Here is a 17,400-nt window from a genome sequence, read left to right on the forward strand (position 1 = left end):
TTAATCTTTGGTGGGGCAACTTTTTCTTTTCTAGGTCACATCATTTGTATTATTTGCTAGCTGATGTCAAAAACTGATCATATTTTCCTTCTTTGATCATTTGTATCATGTCTCTCTGTGGTCTACATGTATTAATGTATCTGTGAAGGTTCTCAGTCATCCAGGTCATCGTAGTCTAAGGAGCTTGCAAAGAAAAGCGTCTGGACTTCTTTAGGTTGGTTTCACCTCTCATCCGAGAAGCTTTTTCAGTTCTAGGGTCAAATGGTGGAGAGTCCCATATTTCTACCCCGGGGTGTATTAATGTGCACACACACACTTACAACACTCATTGAGGAAGTACTGGTCCACAGGGTTAGTCTTCTGTAGTGTGCGGGCAAATAAATCTGCCCATCCGATGTTGTCCCCTGCCAAAGCAAAGAACAAAGAGTTAAATTCACTTGACTGGATAGTAATGATAGTTTATCAAGGTTTTCCTACACTGGCATCACCAGCACATGAGCATTATGGGTACTTTCAGCTGCTCCCTTCTTTTCAAACGAATCACCACAGTACATGGATCCAAACCGGATGCCATTCCCGATGCAACTCTCCCATTTTTCCTGGCTTGGGAACGGCGCTAGGAGTACATTAGCTCGTGACCGCCTGACGCTGGGTTTGTCTACTCCCAGTCGCAAATCAGGAATGTGTTGACCCACCTCACCACGAAGTCACCACCAGAGTATAAGCATTATACTGTGTCAAATGACCTGACATATCCTTGGAACATTATAAGCATTTTAAACGCATCCCTAATGCTATACTGGGAGCTATAAGTGCCCACAAATCAGAAACAGCTTTGACAAATCAGTACCGATGAGGAACAGCAATGATGGAGCAATATTTTCTGTTTTATGGGACTGAGCTACTTTTTGGAACGATTTTATCCCAGTTTTTTCACAAAATGAACTCTAAAGCCTCATCTACCATAGCTACATCTTTCTAAAGCTACTAACAAAAAACCCTAATCTGTTATCAAGCTTCTCTTTAAGAAACATACAAAATATGCCAATCATTATCACAGTGCTGTGTAAAAATGTTCCAAGGAGACAGATTTCTTGTTTTTGTTTTTTGTTTTTTTAACGGTCTTTCAAAGTTTCTCTTTGGACATTGTCTGCTTTTTCAATCGTTTTCAGTCCAGTCCTTGTATATGACCATTTTCAGAGAAATATTTGTTTGTTAAGCCACCCATAAATCATTCAATCATATAAAAAGCACCTGACTCAAGGGATGAACCACTTCTGTGTCTACAGGTAACATACAACTTAGCACAAAAAACCTGAATTAGATCTTCAGGTAATTTCTTACTAGAAGCTGGTCACAATGTGCATGAAAGTGATTTGAGCCTAGTGTAAATAACGGGGAACAAAAACACAGAAATCTTATGGGTGCAATCATTACCAGGGATTATCGCATAAAAAGGAAATGAAAAAGAGCTTCATAGTACTTTTGTCATGGGGGCAGAACGATCTGGAACTGGTGCAGATGTCCTTCTGTCTTCTAGTTGCAGTACTTCTTCAGTACTTACAGAAGCAGAGCGAACAAAAAAAGGGATAAACATTTTTTAACTGGCAGGTAATTTTTGAAAGTTTTCTGAAACTATCTGCAAAACAAACAGTGTGCAGGATAAACTGGTTAGATTTATGATGTCCTTCAACAAAGTACTTACTTTCCTTCTTTGAGTACATTTCAGAGCAGATTGAACTTGTATAAAGTAAAGAAGTAAAAGCACTTCAGTACTTTTTAACTTCTACTTAAATAAAGAATACCTATACTTTTGTGCAAATTACACAAGAACTGGACTGAAAATTAGTGGGAACAGGTCTTATGGAGTGATGAATATGAATTTGATATCTTTAATTGGTCTGGTCTGGTCTGTGTATGGAGGAGGTCAGGAGAGAGGTACAACTCCTGTCAAAATTGATGGAATTCACGTATCATCAGTACCATCAGATTCTGATCCAGCCTGAATACCAACTGGTCTGTGTCAAGTGTCTGATTGGCAGTAGCTTCACTTTTGAGCATGATAATGGTAAAAACGCACCATGGAGCACGATTCCTGAAGAAATTACAATAGAGCTTGTCTAAGAGAGTTCAGGCTGTATTGAAGAACAAAGGTGTTCATACCAAATATTCACTTTCAAGCTTGTTAACATTGTACAGACTCCATTTTTGGCTTATATACTGTACTTTTGCTGTTCCAATTTTCCTAAGAAAATTAAAAAAAAAGAAGATTGATAAAGTGCACAAAGTGAACTTCTTTACTGCTGTGCTTGTCATCGTTATGGCAGTGTTGCATAGTGTGGTGGTGAGGCAGATGACAAGAATGGAGAAGTAATATAACACAGAGTGGATTTCTGATAACTAGCATGCCCTCGCAGACAGACTGAAACTAATTTGCGCTCCTTCTTGACCTGGGTGATGAGAAAACTATGCTCTGCAGAAATGAAAACGTTTCATAAAAAGGGCTTAAATGATTAAAACAAAAAAAAAACAAAAAAATACTAACTCATGTTTACCGTGGGACTAATGCTAAAACAAGCATCCTAGGGAGTGTTTACGAAATAGTTACAAACACATTGGCATTTTAATTGACAATGACTGATGAATATTTGAATGGTGTAGCGACTCTCGACTGTTAATTAAAAGAAATAGATTATTCTCGGATGTCATGGTAACATTTATAGTATTCTTTTACACAATAGAGGTAATATCCAACAGATGATGACCCTGGTCTTGAATGGTAATTTGAAACAGATTAGTTCTCTAAAACTGGCAAAAACGGGATGTTTCTTTTGGAAAATTACTCTTGGCTCTTGGCTTCAGTCTTTTTCTGAGGCTTTGGAGATTGTCAGGATTACAGTCTTCGTGCCCATGCTCAGCTGGTTGATTTGCAGTTGCAGGAAGACTGTCATGAGAGTTTGATCCAGTGGCTAATACGCCGAGGCCCAAGAGAGGTTGTAGGAAAGCGAGGCTCGATTTGGTCTGGAGTCCCACCAAAGAAAAGAAGGGTTCTTTTGTTTAAGGCGCATGTCACTCCTAATTATCGATTTATAACAAACAGAAGTTCCTTCACTGCTTTATTTATGACACTCAATGGCAGGGGGTAAGTGAAGGTCTGGAGAGGTATATCTCTAGTGAATGAGAACTGAAATGCATAATGCTGGGCTGCGGCAACAGGCCAGAATAAAGGAAGTCAGGACCCGTTGCCATCCTCATGGACTCTGTTTCTGACAGTTTAGTCAGAAATATGCACATGAGTATCCCATCTGAGGTCATTTTGTGTGACTCTGGCATTGGTAGTCCTGGTCCTCCTCCCACAAAGGAGTACACACCAGACCTGATGCTTGATCGACGCCCTTCTACAGTACTTCTTGTGTAACAGCTTTTCTCCTGTTTCAAGTAGTCTTGCTGCAAGACTACCATGCTGTCTGTACCTCAAAATTTTGAATGAAAACTAAGGTATTCAAGATCAGCTTTATTGATTGAAAATTGACCAAAAGCTTATAACCTAGAAACTACGATTCTTACAAGTGTGGTGTGAATTCTCAACAATAATATTGTATGAAGTTTTAAAATATTTCATATTTGATCACTGACTCTCTTTTTAGGGGCAATAGATTGATCTGAAGGTCAAAGTGTTAAGAAGAAGCACTACAAGAGTGCAAACTCCAACTATATAAGGTTTTGCACTCTTTTAGTGCTTCTTAACACTTTAAGAAGAAGCAGTATTTACCTTAAAGGGAATCTGCCTGTTAAATATGACATCATTAGCTATTTCCAGGTCCAAAAGCCCTTCAGGTCTCAAACAAACGCTACAGCATGACTGAGAGTTAAAAGCCGTCAAAATTCTTTCATCTTTAATAAAATGATCAGCATGTCTGCCTAACCAGGTGTAACTATCAAATTTAACATCCAGGCATCCATGAAAAACAGGATTATGAAGTTTAACAGAGTTAGAAGTTAGTGGGGAGTTAGCTTGCTAGTTTTTATTTAAGATGATATACCATGTTCTGACTGAGAAAAATTAAAACATATAGCTCTGCATTCACTTCGGATATAAATGAAGAAGGAAAACTAAACAGCAGTGACATTTTTAGGGTTACCGATGGTGGGCTAGCTAGCATATGGTGGTGTGCTACGTGGTTGCTAGTGTTGGGATTAAATAATTTGTAGTGCCTCAATAATGCTATGCTTCTTATTAATAATAACTGTTATAAAGTTATATAGTGTAGTATTAAGTGGACACAACCCTGAAAAATAAAGGCATGAGACCACGTGTCCTTGGGGAGTAGAAAGCTGTAGCCTCTCGCTCACGCTTCCCTGGGAAAATGTAGATAAGAGGGGACCATCTCTAGAGGAAAGTTACTGAGACACTGTTGTTTAGACTAGAATGAGAGAGCTTTTGTAATAAAACTGTTAGTGGCACACCACCATTTTGAGATCCGTGGCAGAGTGTCATGCAGGACGCATCTCCCTTCTAGAAGTAATAAAGTGTTAAACATTCTACTGAGCAGTGTTTTGTCTTCCATTAGATGCCTCTGAGGAATCAAAAGAACTTGGTGAAGTGTTGATATTTAGAATTGGGGGCTCGTCCGGGATTTGAACCCAGAATCTCTCTACACAGCTATGGTTAGGATAATATAAACACATTAGCACAGCGACACTGGAGTATAACTGCTAACTTTTTCCCATAGATTTTATTTCCAATAAAAGTTAACGTGAGAGTTCCCGATAGGTGGAAACAAATGCAATCGCACGTCAGGAAGAAGCTTCCAAACTTCAGTCAGGTCAACATCTGAGATACATCGACAGCACAGGGTTAGCCATTAATATACTGCTGCACGTTTTAGATTACTCGCTATGAAAAAGTCCTGATCCTCACATTCATGTACTCACTCAAATCTTTGTTAGCCTCAAAGTGATTCTTTTCTGACCCATTCAAATATTTGGTGTCAGGCAAACCGTGAACAGCTGTAGTTACATCGTTAGGTTTTAAAAACTGAGCTTTAAAATGTGCTACAGATGAACAGGGGTAATAAAAACCCAGAGAAGCCCATGGTGATCACTGACTATTTTTAGACAGTTGTTTATATTAAATAGAACAAGATCCAACACAATAAAACACAAAAGAGAAGACAAGATCCTTAATGAATGCAGTGTAGTTTCGACCAGGAAGCAGGGATTGTACATGATCACTAAACAACCTGCTAGTCGTTAATGCTACTATTGAATGCTGTTTATATTATTTATTCCTTTGTTTTGAAATGTACAAAAAAAAAAAGTAGGAGTAGGTAATGGACAACAGGCACTGATTTATAAATAACTAAACATGAATACCTTAAACTTATTGTATAATATTATACTACAGGATATTTCTGACTGGGCTTGTCGTTCTCTTTGTCTTGCTAAAACTTTTAGTGTCACCTTGAAAGAAAGACAGTTATGAAGTGAAATCACAGGTTAAAATGTGAATTTTCGACTCATGTAAGGTTAAATAAGGCCAAATCTTCATTGCATTAGTTCAGCGTTTCATAAAATGCGAGCTACAAACATCTAAAGTTTATTTAAAAATTCTAACTTATATTAAAAAATAAGAAAATATAATAAAGTCAATATAAACAACATACTATTCCCTTAAAAGTAAATACTGCCTTTGGTCATTTATAACCACTGTTACACTGGCTCACACTTACCACACTGTCTCTCATCAGCTCCATTGGGACAGTCTTTGTGTCCATTACACTGCAAAACTTGAGGGAGGCACTCACTCGTGTTTCCACATGGGAATTGGCCAAGAGGGCATCTAACCCCTTCTTCCACCCAGCTGGTCTCCAGAGCTGAGAAAGGGAGAGGAAAATATAAGAAGAAGGTGCAAATTTATCCAGATAAGAATTAAAATACACAACAAAAATGAAAATAATGCAAAAACATATTTAAAAGAAATGAAAATGGGCTGATAATATTGCACTGATACCTGTGAGTTAGGAGAGATCAACTCGTGCAGCTCTAGGCAACAAAAACGTCAGGTGCAGACCAAATTTAATCATGAAATTCATAAAGAATTCATCAATCTGAGGGTTTTCTGTGTATTTTTAAAAACTATTTCAAAAACACCCCTAATAAATCCATCAAAGGTATCATTAAATCTTTGACTAGACTGCTTTTTTTCTTTTGCATCTGTGTCCCACACATAACGACTTGTAAACCATCGTGTCTGATCAGAGAATTCATTTATTTTAAGGTCTTTCACAGTGAGTCAGACACATGACTCTTTAGTTAGCATGACGTACTTTAAAACAAACCAGAAAGAAATTCCTCATTATTTTTATTTATTTTTTGCCTGTTGTAAAGAAACATGAATTACTGAATGCAGACCTTTTCCTGACATTAAAAAAAAAAATCACAAAATGTTCCGTCTTTTACATGTTTTTTTCCCCGTCCACTAGATTTACCAGTAATCAAACCTAAATATACATTGGCTTTTTAGTGCTTTTTTCCATCTTCTGTCTTGAAGTATTTCTTTCAGACGGGGTTATTAGCTGCAGATTTTTGGCTGCACATTCTTGATGCTCTGTTGAGCTGAGATCTGGGGGGCTGTGGAGGTCATTTGGGTACAGTGAACTCATCGCCATGTTCAAGAAACCCGTTTGAGATGATTTGACATGGTGCGTTATCCTGCTGCCATCAGTTGATGGATACACATGGATACCCAAAGCGCTTTACAATGCCGCTATTCATTCACTCTCACATTCACACACTGATGGAGGCAAGCTACAGCTGTAGCCACAGCTGCCCTGGGGCAGACTGACAGAAGCGATCGGCCCCTCTGGCCAACACCAGTAAGCGGTAGGGTAAAGTGTCTTGCCCAAGGACACAACGACCAGGACAGAGAGCCCGGGGATCGAACCGGCGACCTTCCGGTTACAGATGCGAGACTCAAAAATCCCAACCCCCTGAGCCACGGGGCGACCAGGGGGTTGGGATTTGTGAGTCTCGGTGAGCCTGTGCAAATTAGAGCCTAATTTTCTGTTCTTAGCTGTGTGGTCCCTGTTTTCTTTTTTCAAAAACCACTCTGTATTACATTTGCTTTCCTATCAGCTCACAGCAGTCTAGCCATTCTCCTCTGACCTCTGACATTTACAAGACCCTAGAGCACTGCCGCTCACAGGATTTTTTTATTCCTCTTTTTTGGAACATCCTTCGTAAACCCTAAAGATGGTTGTGTGGGAAAATTCTGAGACCAACACGAACAACTGTGCCACATTCAAAGTCCCTCAAATCACCTTTATTCCCACATTCTGCTGCTCAGTTTGAGCTTCAGCAGTTTGTATTAATTTTTTTTTCATACCAAAGAGGTATACTGGAAACCAAGAGTGACAAACCCACAGGCTTTCTTAGCGTTAGCTGGTTCAACAAACACAGAAATCTCTCTGGGCTATCCCAGTGACAGATATCAGCTTTTTCTGCATTTGTCACTTTGTCTCTTCTTCTACACAAAATAGATCAAGTGTTACCTGCTTTGATTAAGAGGAACAGGGATGGGGAAAATAAAGCAAAACAGCACTGCTGGGGCTTAATTTACCATTTATCATTACTTATCATCTGTTATTACCATTGTTTAATCATGGCAGCTGCTCACTAGAGCCTCATTCTGTTTGCTTGATCATGATACTGAAGAAAAATATTAAGGTCGGAAACTCACACTGTTAAAATGCTTAACCAATATTAACAGCAGGGCAGAAATGAATCAATCTGCAGAAACATGTAAAATAGTTTTTATCTAATGAACAATGAACCTGATGTTCTGTGGGCTTGAAACAATTACCGGGATTATTCAAACAGGCCAAAGTCTCATCTTGTTCATGCTGATGATAAACAAGAATCAGAGTGCAGAGATAAACCGTTAAAGTCCCAAAACCCAGAGTGTTCTTGTCTCCTAATGTAATTTCCTAATGTAACATTATTACCTCATAAAACATGTGCAGCATTTCAACCTTAAAATACATGATTTTATTGCCTTTTTTGGATGTAAAACACAGTCCTGAGAAACACATTTGGGTCCTTAAGCTGTTCAATGCTCCGGTATGTACACACGTTATACTAAATGCTAAAGGAATATCAGTGATAGCTGTTTAGCAGAACTCTGTGTAAAAACAGACACGTGAATATTTCAAAATACTTTTTTTGTTAATCAAAGCAGTTCTCAAAGTTTCAGCAAGAAAACAGGCACATTTGTGACCCATCTTTCTTTCCTCAGAAACTCCCTATCAATTATCTAAAAACTTTTATTGTTCTTGTCATATTCACTTAGTACTATTGCAAAAAAGGTAATAAGCGTTACTTCGTTACTTAAACCATGATTTTTTTGTGAGTGTCTCATGACAATGATGTAAGCAAGTGCGACGTTCGTGACAACAGAATGGATAATATGTCAGTGCGAGAGAGAGTATGAGCGTGCAGCGTTTAAAGTGTGGAAGTACTGGCCTTACTTTGAGTTTGATTCCATAAAAAGTGACAAAAACATTAGTGTCCATTGTGCGTGGGAAGAAAAATTCTTTTTACAGCGAAAAAAACCCTAAACTTCCGAGCAAGCACCAAGTGCGCTACCACATAATGGGAAAGAAACTCGCGGATTCTTCCACTGACAGCTGCGGCACACCTGCACCAGGGTAAACCTCCGCCTACCACAGTCCTGCTTTACAGGTGAAAAATAGAGCAACAGGACCGCTAGTCTTTGATTTTATTTATTTTCGGCTGTGTTTTACTTGCATCTATTTGAAAGATATTTTAAAAAATATTTTATTTTATGTGCTGGAATGTGCAGAAAATAGGTTTAAATGTTAAACAAATTTCTTCCAGTCTGAGAATGTTGCATATAATTTCATTTTTGCTTGATGCATAAAGTAAAAAGATTAAAACTAATAAAACAAGTTTTAAAAACGGACTTTTCCATTTGATTACATTTTGTATGATGGATTATGCAGAAAAAGTAGAATTGGGCTGAAAGATCTATTTCTTTATCACATATTCAGGTTTAAACCATGTTTTTAAAAAGTAACTAAGTAATTAATTACTTTTGAAAATAAGCAATCAGTAAAGTACCCAGATTACTTTTTTGGGGAAGTAATCAGTATTAGTTACTGATTACTTTTTTCAAGTAAGTTGACCAACACTGCTTACGAGCAGAGATGGGCGTGTTACTGTAATCTGATTACTTTTTTCAAGTAACGAGTAAAGTAAGGGATTACTATTGCAAAAACGGTAATTAGATTACCGTTACTTTCCCGTGGGAACGCTGCGTTACTGCGTTACTAAAACCGTGATTTTTTGCGAGAATGGATCATATATCGAGTGCAGGAGAGAGTATGAGCGTGCAGTGTTTAAAGCTTGGAAGTACTGACCTTACTTTGAGTTTGATTCCATAAAAAGTGACAAAAACATTAGCGTCCATCGTGCCTGGGAAGAAACTTCCAAGCAAGCACCTAGTGCGCTATGCCGTAATGGGAAACTCGCAGAGAAACTCACGGATTCTTCCATTGACCGCGGCACACCTGCACCAGGGTAAACCTCCACCTACCACAGTCCTGCTTTACAGGTGAAAATAGAGCAACAGGACCGCTGAGTCTTTGACTTTATTTATTTTCTGCTGTGTTTTACTTGCATCTATTTGAAAGACTGAGTGCAAACACAAAAAATATTTTATTTTATGTGCTGGAATGTGTAGAAAATAGGTTTAAATGTTAAACTAATTTATTCAAGTCAGAGAATGTTGCATATAATTAAATTTTTACTTGATGCATAAAGTTAAAAGATTAAAACTGATAAAACAAGTTTAAAAAAAGAGACTTTTCCATTTGATTACATTTTGTATGATGGATTATGTAGAAAAAGTAGAATTGGGCTGAAAGATCTATCGCTTTATCACCTATAGGGGCAGGGATAGCTCAGTAGGTAAAATGGTCGCCCCATGATCGGAAGGTCGGCGATTCGAATCCACTTAACGGCTACCCTGAGGTACCCCTGAGCAAGGTACCGTCCGTACACACTGCTCCCCGGGCGCCTGCTTAGTGGGCTGCCCACTGCTTCACTGGGTGAATGGGTCAAATGCAGAGAAAAACAAGTAATTTCCCCATGGGGATCAATAAAGTATCCGTTGCGAGTCCGTCTCTCTTGTTTGTTCATCGCCCACTTCGCACCAGAAAGAGGAAACCAGCGGCTGAATAACAGAAGCACGTTTAAGCTTGATAATCTGTTGTTAGAATTTATTTAATATTACTTTCTACGTGTAGCTGACGGCTGGTAACTGTGCAGGGGCGGGTCTAGCAAAGTTTTGCCGGGGGGGCAGGTAGGGCATCAACAGGGGAAAGGGGGCACAAAGACATACTTTTCTTTCTTATTCTCATTTAAAATGTTGAGCTTTTAATAAATAATTATCTGAATCTTACAACCAAAGTTTTCATGTGATGTAAAATGTAAATAAGTCCATTACTGTATATAGTAACTGTTAAGTCTAATAGTTAGTAGGATATGTACTCTTTTTTCCTTTGGGAAGGTACCATCTGTGCAGTCTGCAATTCTGTTGAAGAAAGGTGTTGAATCTATTTAATTACTGTAGAACAATTATTGATTTCCGTGCATTTGTTTTACACATGCATTAAATTAAAGTTGATTACGATGAGGCAGAGGGTGGTGGGTAGTTCCTTATGTTTTTTTGCTGGAAGTTGATTGTTGTTTAATATTTCCCCCAAGTACTCTTTAAAATATCAGAATAGGGAGGATGGTGTAGGTTTATTAGATTGATCAGTATTGCTGAACTTTGGGTGCAGTGTATTTTTTTGCATACAGGTATAACAGAATAGCTTTAGTGTTTTGTTTTTTAAAACTTGAGTATGAACTTATACAAAATGCAGCAAGATATTTAAAAAAAAACAGTTGCATTGATTATAAAATACAAATGCTCAACCAGACCGCCGACATGTCTCGCACGCCACAGCTGCTCTATCACGTGACGCATACCGCTCCGACGTGAGGTCACGAGTTGGGCTACGCCATGTCGCAAGTTTTGTGAAATATTTTTGTGATATTTAATGGATCGGATTACATTGACTGATACGTAATATCAGGTTGGTCCATCCCTACCTTTTATATTTTGTTGAATTTTTGTATTTACTTGTGAGTCTGCATTTTGGGTCCAAACTCACAACATGACACAGTGAGGAAAAAATGCTGACATTCACTTTGAATGTCCTCGCTCTCATCAGAATACAGATGTAAACAACGAGTCAAGGTTTTACTTCAAACCCACTGTGCCAGAGAACAGGGCCAGTGCACACGTGGTTTATTAATCATTTATTATTAATGTGTAATGATTAGCTAGATCCACCAGCTTTTATTGTTGTTTTTTTGCACATTAAGCATAAAAAACGAAAACACATTCAATGGAATGCAAGTGAATGTGACTGACCAGGGAATAAAGAAAAGACGTCACAGTTTTTAAAGCCCTCTGCCGATCAGATCCACAATATGTTATGGATATTTTAATTCCCCAATTTCCCTTCAGTTCATTGAGGTCATCCTCCCGAAAACTTCTCTCAGTGGTCTCCTCTCTCCTAAAAAACGTGCCGAGGCGAGCTTTCTCTGCTGTTGCTTCTGGGCTCTGGAATAATCTGTCTTCCCACATAAGAACCGGTCCAGTGATTCGCAATTTTAAATCAAACGCAAACACAAGTCAAGCCTGAGATGCTTCGTGGTTTTGTCAAACCATGTTTCCATTACATTGGATTTTATTTGTGCATTTAATTTTCTAATTGATTTTTTTATTTAAGCCCTTTTATAAATTTAACCCAGGGCGTTTATACAATTTTATTTTGTTATCTCATTTAAATGGTTACTGTCATGTTTTTTTTAAATCTTTGTTTATGTGATCTTGTTGCTATGTACACTTACAGTGTAAGTAAAGTTACCTGACTTAATGAGTGAGCTCTCCAAATAGGGAATTTTAAGGCTCATAGTGTTGGTATGTTAAACCGAATCCCCGTTTTCTTTGTGTCATGTCAGAAAATGTGGGCCCTGATCCACAGTTTTAATAATAGTGATTAACAGTACTGTAAAAATTTGCGATAGAAAACATGCAATTTAAACAATGCAACGATTTACTTTCAACATAAATATTAAGAAAAACAATGCACTTAAAGTTTTTTCCATGCTTTATGTAATATGTAGAACAGCGATGCTGAACTCATCTTAAATTGAGGGCCACATACAGCTCACATTGATCCAATTTTCCAAATGGGCCAGATTTGAGTCTTTGAGGATCAATTCAGGCCCCTGAACCTTATGATTGACACCACTCATGTAGAAACAACAAAAATTCCCTGACCACTTTTATGTGGTTTTTCAGGTTCCTGGCAGTTGCTGTGAAATCAATTTCTAAAGCCCTGGTCATAGAGACCCGTCAGTAACGCCCTAGTAACCACTGGTTAATAAGGAAAATAGATAATTCTCTATGCAGTTGACAATAATAAAAAAAATAATAGAAAAAAGAAAAAAATTGTCTAATATACAATAAATAAACGATATAGTTAAAATAAAGGTGTGACAGGCGCATAGTGAGGGCTTACGGAAAGTTTCAGGCTTTTTAAGATTTACTACTGCTTGCTGATGTTTAGTCAGTGGGTGTTTGGAGGCAAATTGCCATCTTCAGTGCAAACTACAGGCAGCCCTAGCAATCTGACACCAACCAAAGCAGTCTTAGGGAAGTTTGTAGCGTGGAACCCTCTTTGACGCCAATCGAGGAATACTCACTTTTCCCTAGTGACCGAAGGTCCTGCAGGCTGCCAGGACTGTGAGACTGAAGCTAAAAGCAGCAACTAATAAAAGAGAAAGTGAAATGTGGCTGTGACATCTTCTTTTTGTGAATGCCTGTTTCAGTACTTCGAAACCAGAGGTGTCAGTCGTTTTATATCACGGGCCACATACAGCCTGCTTTAAACATAAGTGGGCAAACTGGTGAAACTCTGCTTCCTGTGTAAAGAAGTCAATTTTTTTTAACTGTTTTTCTACATGTTAAAGAAAAAGCTGCTGTTACAAAAACGGAAATCTGTCAGCGTGACTCTGCAAAATTACAGAATAAGTTCTGGCAGCTCATTGCTCAGACTGTCCAGTTTTCTATTTTTATTTTTGTTTATTTTTTTAACAGTAGTCATAAAACAGGATTGGAGAAGTTTGAAACCTTTTGTCCTCCACAATAGAAAATAGCTGAAAATAAAAAAAGGTATCACTGTAGCCAGCCCCTAATTCTATAAATTCTGCACTCAGCTTTGCATTGAAATGCAGCCAGACACTGCTCAGTTTGCTTCACTTTTTCCCAACACGCTTGCATTTGAATCCAGTGTTTTGCCAAAAATTGATTGTCCGCCAAAAATCGCTATAAAAGCTATAAATCACTCGTTGGTCCATGACATGTGAAATTATGGTCCCTCGTGAACAGTATAATTCATATAATTCATCTTGAGCTACAAACATTCCTGTCAGCATGTAGTTTTTGGCACTTTTCATATATCCTTTATTTATCCAGTTAAAGGGTCTGGCCAAGTGGGCGGCAGAAATTGCAAAAATATAGCAATAGTTCTACAAAGATATTTTAATTGGTTATAATGTAGGTAAAATGATGGGGTCCTTAAGATACTTGCAAACATTATATTTCATATATAACCCCTTTGTCCTGTCCACTAGTCTATTTACCAATACGAGTAAGGACATTACAGATAAAAAAGGTTTTGGCAGTTCTGCCATCTCTCTGTGTACTTGACCTGCAGCACTACACTTGCTGTCTTGGAACGTCTGCCCCGTTCCTTCCTTCACACAATGGCCGATTGATTGGCTGAATGGTGTGCCAGTCCCATCCCTGCCTGCAAGGATTTTCAGCAGGGTTTAAAGTTAGTCTCCCACTTACTAACGGGCCAATAATAACTGACACATAAAATTATCTAGTGGGGTGGATATAATTGTATTGGACACCACATCCTGCCCACGGGCTGTACATTTGACACCCCTGGTATAAACTCTTGCTGCTGTTATGTCTATGACTGTGAAAGAAAACCCTCTCATGGGCACAAAATATGGGTCAAGGGTCAGAACAACTCCGTGAAACAGCTGTAAAACCCAAGTGCTCTCGAGCTTCTGGACACTCTTGTTCAGGGTTTTCTGCTGGAGAGACGAATTCGTGGTTCCATCAATTACAACAAGTCTTCCAGCAGCAAAGCAACCCCAGACCGTCACACTATAGTGGTATACCACCACCATGTTTGATTGTTGGTATCATATTCTTTTTACGTAATGCCTTGTAATGACTTTTTCACACACGGTCAGGTCGACTTTTTCCCCTTAATAAATAAAATCAGCATTTGAACACTGCATTTCGTATTTGCACTGCATGTTTTTGTCCAATATTAAAATTTGTTTGATAATCTGAAAAACCTAAGTGCAAGAAATATAAAAAAAGATGAAATCAGGATGATGGAAATGTTATTTTCACAGCACGATTCTTTTAAGTTTGTGATCTCACTCTTTGATTTTAAAGCCAGAACTTACTCGTGCAAAATTTGTGGAGTTTAGTATAATCCCGCACTGCATGCATCATGTTTTAATTCATGTTCAAATTGTTGGTGACTGAGTTGTTTGTTGGATGAATTACAGGCCACTTCCATCAAAGGATCAACACTCTGTTCTGTTTTTGTGTATGATGAACATAGAAAGAGAGATACAGCCTGCTTTACTTGAAATATGACCACATTTGAGAGAACTCAGGCAGTCATGGAAGAAAACAGTATACCGGTGTCTCGAGAGTCTTCCAATAACCATAAAGATAGACTTAATTTCACACCTTTGTCTGAGGCAGAGGGAACATTCACACATAAAGAGAGCAGTGGAGAAAGAACACAAAGTGACATCATGTCTGCCTCTGTGCTGCCTGTTCACCTCGAGTGTTTCTATTCAGTCACCAACGGGTCAAATATCAGGTGATCAACGCCAATACATACTCAAATGATGATTTTATGCATATCTGTAAATATATTAAATATATTAATAAAATCAAAACTTCTTCAATTTGCAGATTTTTTTCTCCAAATTTTAAAAATAAGCATGATTTTGAGATAAGCTGAGGAGCCTCTGATTCACATCACTGTAACTTCAAAACCTAAATTAGCCCAAAACACTGAATTGTAAAAACAGTAATGGGTTTCACTACTGGCTGAATTATTGCTCTTGCTTCACTGTATTTTCTGCAGTTGAACCTCCCTGGCTGCACAACTGGAAACATCTGTAGTGCAGGTGAGCTGAACACAGAAAATATGCCTGACCAGAAAGAGGGAAGGACTGGCGCAACCTGTGCTGTCAGCTGCTTGTTGATCCATGACTCATAGATTAAATCAGTAAACTCAAGAGCGTCCTGGACACTGAATTAAAATGTAAAAAATGGGGTCCGTTCTGTAAACATGTATTAAATAAACTCTTGTAAGTGATGCAGCTGATAATTTCCTGAAGTGTGAATGTTGTGTGGTCTCTTGTTTGCCGCCTGACTCACACATGCCTCCGTCATGATGTTAGCACTGCTCATTATTAATGTCCCCCTTTTGTTTTAAAAAAAAAACAAAGCCTACAGTATTAAACACATATAATTTATTGATCTTCATATTAGGAAGTGGTGATTTTCTTAAGAGTTAATTAGGCGCTTATAGACAACATCACACAGTCAAACTTTTCTAATGCTGTGGGAGATGAGATGAGTCTCAGGGTGGCAAGTTGTGGAAGAAATGTTCATTCATGTTGCAGTGGATGAAAAAAAATCAGAAAAACGTAAAATAATATCATTCATACTTTAATTCGTCACAATGGTTGATACAGTTTCGTCCCGTTGAGCAATTTAGCGCTTACACAAATTCTCGGCAATGCAAATTCAAGCCTATCAGAGCGTCCGTATCGCATCCTGAATTTTAGGGTCTGTGTTCGTTTTGTTTCTCTCAGATCATTCTGCTCACGCTGAAATGAGCACTCGCAGTGTGTTTGAGACTTTTCCACCCTCTGCGGCAGGAATAACACCTCAGTCCGTCTCAGATCACTGCAGGACAGACGAGACTCTTTGAAAGGGGAGCGCATGGTTTCAATCCTGCAGTTAACAGTGTAAATAATGCTGCGCAGATTTTTTGCCCCTTCGTGTTTCTCGATATTCGTGTCCATCAAACATGCTGGCACATGAACAAAAAATAAAAAAAAAATTGAATCTGTTTAAAGTACGAAGAATAATTGAAATAACCTATTGAATGCATTAAAGTGTCTTTACCTTTCAAATGAATGTGGGTCAAGTGGATGAGCAACATGACGGCAGGTACATTCATCCTGAGGCTGTGAGGCTGTCCTGCTCCCGCTGCGCTCCGGCGGCGATGCTCAGACCAAATAAAATAACCTGCAGGTCGCCAAATAAAATAGGCCTACAGGAGTGAAGTCCGAGTCCGACCAGTGTCTCAGAGCATGTCCGACATGTGGAATTCAGAAAAAAAAAAACCCTCAAAATGTAGGATTACTATCGAGTTAAGCATGTACCGTGCAAAGTTAAACTGAGATGGTGCTTAAATACATCCCGATAACACTGTGGACTTCCAGGAGCTCAGTGGATCTCTCTCTCTCTCTCAGTGGGTTGGCTTTATTGGAATGTAGGTTAAGAGCCTCCCCAGAAAATAACATATTCATCCACCTCTTGCCACCTTTGCCTTGTTTACGGCTGCAAATTAACCCCACCCCATCATGCAGCTTTCCCCCACTTAGTTTTAACTCGATACCTCGATACCTGTTCAAATGCCTCTCGTGTTAAATATATAAAATTTATAAAATATATAAAAACGTATATAAAATGTATTACAGAACTGAATCTGATAAATGCTCCCCACAGCTAAATTCACAGAGGAGGTGCATTACTGCTTTAGCCTCACCTGTTTCCAAACAGGAAACAAAGATGCCTATCTAATATTGAAAGGCAGCGTATTCCAAAGTTTGGGAGCCATAATTGAAAACGCTCGTTCTCCTCTATGTTTTAGCCTAGATTTCGGGACAACCAAAAGCAGCTGGTCGGCTGATCTAAGGGCCTGCGAAGGAATATAAGGCTTGGAAAGGTATGCAGGACCAAGACCATTTAGGCATTTATAAACCAGCGTTAGGACTTTGAAATAGATTCTGTCATGAACAGGAAACCATTGAAGAGAGGACAGGATAGGTGTTATATGTTTGTGCCTGCGGGTATCAGTCAAGAGGCGGGCAGCAGCATTTTGAATGAGCTGAAGATGTGCAAAAGATCCTTGGGCTGAC

The 17,400-nt window shown here is 38.6% G+C and overlaps 1 protein-coding gene across 1 annotated transcript in view; it reads right to left on the reverse strand.

Annotated features, from left to right (window-relative positions):
• Nucleotides 1-16,587, reverse strand: part of rxfp2a (relaxin family peptide receptor 2a) — a 38,570-nt gene extending 21,983 nt beyond the window's left edge. The window contains exons 1-3 of the mRNA XM_026182802.2: nucleotides 16,382-16,587; nucleotides 5,733-5,876; nucleotides 321-404 (exon numbers count right to left, since the gene is read on the reverse strand). Of these exons, the coding sequence (XP_026038587.2) occupies nucleotides 321-404; nucleotides 5,733-5,876; nucleotides 16,382-16,436 (283 nt within the window). The 5' untranslated portion in view covers nucleotides 16,437-16,587. The remainder of the gene's footprint in view (nucleotides 1-320; nucleotides 405-5,732; nucleotides 5,877-16,381) is intronic.
• Between the last annotated feature and the right edge of the window lie 813 nt (nucleotides 16,588-17,400).

Source organism: Astatotilapia calliptera, chromosome 10, assembly GCF_964374335.1.
Source record: "Astatotilapia calliptera chromosome 10, fAstCal68.1, whole genome shotgun sequence".
In the NCBI taxonomy this organism is placed as follows: Eukaryota; Metazoa; Chordata; class Actinopteri; order Cichliformes; family Cichlidae; genus Astatotilapia; species Astatotilapia calliptera.